Source organism: Truncatella angustata (assembly GCF_020726525.1).
Source record: "Truncatella angustata strain MPI-SDFR-AT-0073 chromosome Unknown BKA67scaffold_5, whole genome shotgun sequence".
NCBI lineage: Eukaryota > Fungi > Ascomycota > Sordariomycetes > Amphisphaeriales > Sporocadaceae > Truncatella > Truncatella angustata.
This window is the reverse complement of record NW_025763385.1, coordinates 564919-570918: the sequence shown is the minus strand read 5'-3', so window position 1 is coordinate 570918 and position 6000 is coordinate 564919. Positions and strand designations below refer to the sequence as shown.

At 51.9% G+C, this 6000-nt stretch overlaps 1 protein-coding gene across 1 annotated transcript; it reads left to right on the top strand.

Annotated features, from left to right (window-relative positions):
- Positions 1-2661: 2661 nt before the first annotated feature.
- Positions 2662-5629, top strand: BKA67DRAFT_592939 (uncharacterized protein; the record flags this gene model as incomplete). Its single annotated transcript, XM_046104883.1, has 6 exons — positions 2662-2696; positions 2757-2779; positions 2954-2992; positions 3120-3225; positions 3310-5451; positions 5530-5629. 6 exons carry the CDS (start codon positions 2662-2664, stop codon positions 5627-5629), a joined length of 2445 nt encoding a protein of 814 aa, XP_045956934.1.
- Positions 5630-6000: the final 371 nt, after the last annotated feature.

The following is a 6000-nucleotide window of genomic DNA, read 5'->3' as shown; positions in this document are numbered from 1 at the left end:
GGCTCAACAACCAAGCCGGAGCTGCCGCAATGACGGGCAGGTCTTCCATATATACCGGACCAAGCGGTCTGGTCTTAATCATTCTTACCTGCGGCACAACGAGGCCGTCTCCGGGTTATGCTCATCCTTTCATGGCGCTCACGATCGGCTTTTGAACTCGAGTTCTCAAGGTTTACATGCGATAAAGGAGTCTAAAAGGGGTGAAATCTGGAAACTGCAGACGATGCTGCACTCATAGATTTCAGCACATAATTCATGTGATGCTTGCGTTAGGAAAGCTGAAAAGCATCGGATGCCATTCGATAAACATTTCAGATACACCAAGAAACGTTATCTGATAATCATGGACAAGTCCTCTTTGTCGGTTTGTGCTTGTGTTTATGCTTGTGCTTGTGCTTGTGGATTTGTGTGTACTCTGCCTCATTCATCGTGTGGATCTCATATCCCGACTACTACTGTCGAGGTAGTGATCCTCTCTGGACAACTTTCAGGTCTACAATAAGTCAAGGCCGGGACTTGGGGCAAGCGTTTCTTAGCTGCCCCTGAAGCGTTGCGTTGTTTCTGGTTCCTGCAGGTAGGCGCCCTGTCTGTTTCAGGAGCACATAGCTAACCTAAGCGACTTGCTGCCAAACAAAGGACAATGCAATTGATGTGTTCAAACATAACGCACTTCCATTAGTCTGGATTGTGCTCACTGATAGGGTTATAATCTACGACACACAGAAACACACAACCCAGGACCTCGAAATCACCAAGTGGCCTGCCTGTGTAGGGTGTCAGCCAATGTCACCTATTATGCTGCTGCTTTATGTGGGCCTTACCAAGTATAGCATCAGTGTTAACAGATGCAGCCCTTTACATAGTGCTAGTACTATTCCATATTGCTAATAGCAACGGACGGATATTTATGTATGTCATGCAACACGACGCGGGCGTAAAAACCCTAACATTCTCGTGATCGGCAAGATACTTTAATTCATACGATACGCCGAAAAAATTAAACAAGAAAGATGTAGAGACCGAAATCATAAAATGGGCCCGTTCGATTTGAGCTTACAGAGCACTTGGTGTCCCATTCGGATGTCACTACTGTACAGATGCAAAGCTGGGGCCGTGCTAGCCGTGCGTCATCCGCACCCCAAGCTTTCTGGCTTGGACGTGCATGTTGATGGTTAGAAATCAATCTGGTGCCTGCACGGCTGAAAGAGAGACAGGACATGAACACGACGACGGAGAAAAGGTCCCCTCCCCGCCCCTGATTTTCCTGACGTTATTAACTAGGTCTTTACGGCAAGAATGAGCCCCCCAGCCTCTCTGATCCGCGCGTCAGACCTGAACGGTCTGAGCTGGGACAGGGAATCAGGTATTGTCCTGCCCTGACTCGAGGCAGACTTGGGTACAAGTACTCGATAAGATCTTTAGTGGGGTTTATTCTAATCGCTTTTAAACCCGCTCGAGCTTTGTCGCTAGGACACCAAAGACGCAGTTGAAGCGCAAGGCACGGCTGATCGGGTACAAGTAAATGTCGACCAAAGACTAGTGTGTCATTCGCATTGTCTTGGCCATGGATCTCTCTCAGGTTGCGCTGGATGCCTGTTCGTCTTATCTGCGCAGGAGTGGCACAGACAAAGGGAATTCGCGAGGGAGTAGTCCATGTAAGTGAGGTTAGGATCTGTCAGAGCCGTACTGTAGAACGGCGGCAAACCATGGACGCTCTCCAGCGCAGGGAACCCGGTACATGGACTTTTGGTTAGACGGGCGGGGGTCCTCGTCTTGGGTACTTATTTTAGTGCTAGTGCAAGGTTAGTTATGTATGTAGGTTACCAGTAAGTTACTATGCATGTAGAGGTCGAACGGAACCGCTGCAGCTGCGACTGCAAGTACAACTGCGAGCACAACTGCGAGCCCAGCTGCAAGCACAAACTGCAAGTGCACAGCCTCACACTGGTGCGGGCTGGTCAGATCAGCCAATTGCCATGGCAAGACAGGTTTGGATCCGTCCAATGCCCTTCCCCCAAGCGGGCACTTGGAACTGCGGCGGCCTCCACTGCCCTGCGAGCTTGTCCACCCACCCTGCCCACGTCTCACCCAACCTTATCCGCATGTGTGTATGTGTGCAGCGCCTGAGAAGGGTCTGGAGTCTGCGAGTTTCGCCCGTCTGCCAGTCTGCCAGTCTGCCTCTAGGTTAGACGACTTGTAACCGTTACCCTTACCTAGATACGTGCAGTACCTACCCTACTGCACCACCATAGCACACCAGAGCACCGGACCCGGCGAGACTTGCTAGGTTAGAGTGATCCCATCCAAGCCCATTGTTTTTCGCCGCCCACTCGTAACTGGAACTCAACTCTGAAAACATTCCAAGAAAACATTGAGCATATCCCGTATCCCCTTCTCCCATCTCCCTCCTCCCTCCCCATCGCTACTCGCGCGCGAGACAAAGACAAGAACAGCGGGCTACTGCTAGTCCACTCTCCATCATTTGAAATCGTCGGCCGATCCCTGTCCCCCATCTGGCCTGACGTAAGGATAGCGTCCAAGACCAGGCCCTAGGACGGCCTTCGGCGCCGCTTCACTGATCGAAGTGAGCAAAGGAGGAGCAGTGCACCCGAACTGTCGACCTCACCACCACGCCGACCCTCTGTCTTGTCTATTCCAGCCATGACGTCCAGTCGCCCAGAGGCCGGATTGCCCTCGTGAGTCTTCCTGTCCATCCTCGATCAATACAGCCATGGACTAACATTTACCAGCGACAGTCCAGCTAACCTGCGGGTCACGAGTGCGTTGATTCATTCCAACACAAAATACAGTCCATCCCGTCCCATCACATCCCATCCCATCCTCACCATTACCCCTCCATCAACACCCACGTCCATACTCACCACAGCGCCGTCACGTTTCGATCGGCCTCCCCCTGAAGAAACATTGTCTCGCTAACCAAAGGTCATCATAGTCATCGCAGCAGATGGGTTGTATAAGCGAGATGTTTTCCGTACGTATATCTCGCCTTCTCTAGGAACCTGACTCGTTTGCTGTCTGGCCCTCGATCCGCTTTTGATTCGACCACCCCAGGCAAAGAGGCAAGACTTGACATGGTTATTGATGCTGGACACATACAGGTTTTCCCGATCCCTTCGCCGTCGCTACTATCAACGGCGAACAAACCAAGACGACAACGGTATCGAAGCGAACCCTGAACCCGTATTGGAACGAGAACTTTGATTTGTACGAATAACACCTTCCTTTTCTTCTCATCGCGATTACACCTACTTTTACTCACTCTACTAACTCTCAACTCTAACAAAATAGCCGCGCCAATGAAGACAGCATTCTGGCAGTACAGGTGTTTGACCAGAAAAAGTTTAAGAAGAAGGATCAGGGTTTCTTGGGTGTCATCAACATTCGCATCGGCGATGTCATCGAGTTGGCAGACGGTGCTGATGATCAGATGCTTACACGCGACCTGAAGAAGTCCACCGACAATCTCGTTGTCCACGGCAAGCTCATCATCAACCTGTCGACGAATCTGTCGAGTCCGGCTAGGCAGCAACAGCCCCCTGCCGCTAATGGGAGCAGACCATCCTTAGCTACGCCTCAAGCATCAACCATCAGCGATCGTCCAAGTTCATCCTCCGGACCGAGTGGACTTGCGCCAGGGAGCCAAACCACCTTGCCTTTGCGGCCGAACAGTGTCACCGCCCCACCTCCGGCTACCAGCAATGGCGGCAACGGCAGTGCACCCTCGCAGCCCAGAGCAAGTAGCCAGATGAGCCCCTTCGAGGACTCTCAAGGGCGCCTACCCGCCGGATGGGAGCGACGCGAAGACAACCTTGGGAGAACATACTATGTCGACCACAACACCAGAACCACTAGCTGGAACCGTCCGACTCAAGCGAGCGGAGGCGCCACCGAGCGTGGCGAGAGAGAAGCTGCCACCCAGGTCGAACGACAGCGACACCAGAACCGTACACTGCCTGAGGAACGAACCGGTGCCAACTCACCCACGCTCCAGCAGCAGCAACAGCAACAACAGCAGCAGAGTGCCGCTCAGAGTGCCAGCTCAACTGCAATGCACACCGGTGCCACTACACCTGGAACTGGTGAGCTGCCTCCAGGGTGGGAACAGCGATGGACTCCTGAGGGTCGTCCCTACTTCGTGGACCATAATACCAGGACCACTACTTGGGTTGACCCCCGTCGCCAGCAATATATTAGGATGTATGGCGGGCAGAACAATGCCAACGGGACCATTCAACAGCAGCCAGTATCTCAGCTGGGTCCTCTGCCAAGCGGCTGGGAGATGCGTCTCACCAACACAGCTCGTGTCTACTTCGTGGATCACAACACAAAGACGACCACCTGGGACGACCCACGTCTGCCGTCCTCACTCGACCAGAACGTGCCCCAGTACAAGCGGGACTTCCGACGCAAACTCATCTACTTCCGGTCTCAGCCTGCTATGCGTATTCTGTCCGGACAGTGTCACATCAAAGTGCGCAGATCCCATATTTTCGAGGACTCGTTTGCCGAGATCTCCAGGCAATCTGCTACGGATCTAAAGAAACGGCTCATGATCAAGTTCGATGGCGAAGACGGTTTGGACTATGGTGGTCTGTCTCGTGAATTCTTCTTCCTCTTGTCTCACGAGATGTTCAACCCCTTCTATTGTCTTTTCGAGTACTCGGCGCATGACAACTACACACTTCAGATCAACCCCCATTCCGGTATCAATCCCGAACATCTCAACTATTTCAAGTTCATCGGACGTGTGGTCGGTCTCGCCATTTTCCATCGACGATTCCTGGATGCCTTTTTCATCGGAGCCTTGTACAAGATGATCCTAGGAAAGGCCGTGTCTTTGGCGGACATGGAAGGTGTAGATGCTGATTTCCACCGCAGTTTGCAGTGGATGCTCGACAACGACATTTCGGGTGGCATCCTGGAGCAGACATTCTCTACTGAAGACGAGCGCTTCGGAGTCATGACCGTGGAAGATCTGAAGCCGAACGGACGAAACATTGATGTTACAAACGAGAACAAGAAGGAATACGTTGAGCTGATGGTCAAGTGGCGAATTGAACAGCGCATCGCGGAGCAGTTCCAGGCTTTCAAGGATGGGTTCCAGGAGCTGATCCCCCAGGACTTAATCAACGTGTTCGATGAGCGAGAGCTGGAATTGTTGATCGGTGGTATCGCCGAGATCGATGTTGACGATTGGAAGAAGCACACCGACTACCGCGGGTACACGGAGAGCGACGAGGTCATTCAGTTTTTCTGGCAGACGATCCGAAGTTGGGACGGCGAGCAGAAGAGCAGACTGTTACAGTTCGCAACGGGCACCTCACGTATTCCCGTCAACGGTTTCAAGGATTTACAGGGCAGTGATGGCCCTAGAAGGTTTACTATTGAGAAAGCTGGAGAAGTGGGCAACTTGCCAAAAGCACACACTTGGTATGTTTGAGGTTGAATCTCTTTTATTTTCTTATTTCTTATAAATGTTGCTCCGTCAGCGCTAACATATACGTATAGCTTCAACCGTTTAGATCTACCACCATACAAGTCACTGGAAGCCCTACAGCAGAAGTTGACTATCGCCGTCGAGGAAACGATGGGTTTCGGCCAAGAGTAGAGAGTATACGGAAGTTTCTGGCCGCCAAATTTTCATTCAATCTTTTCAGAGCTCGATCAAAAAGCTCTTCATAGTGTATATAGACGAGATGCGTGAGCGAGTGGATGTGGCATCTTGATAGCCCACCAGTGCGCGGAACCAGCCTGCAAAGATTGAGAATGCAGAGCCCGGGTAATCGGCAGGGATGACGCAGCAAGACTGGACGGGCTCACCAGTATGGATACGATGCACCTCAGGCAAAGCCAAGCACTGGTGACGCGACGCAGCGAGCGAGAGTCTTCAGAGGTGATTCTTACGAACGGACACCGCCTACCTAGGACTAAGATTTACAAATTAAGCAAGCAGGATTATGATGTATTGCATTGTTTTAC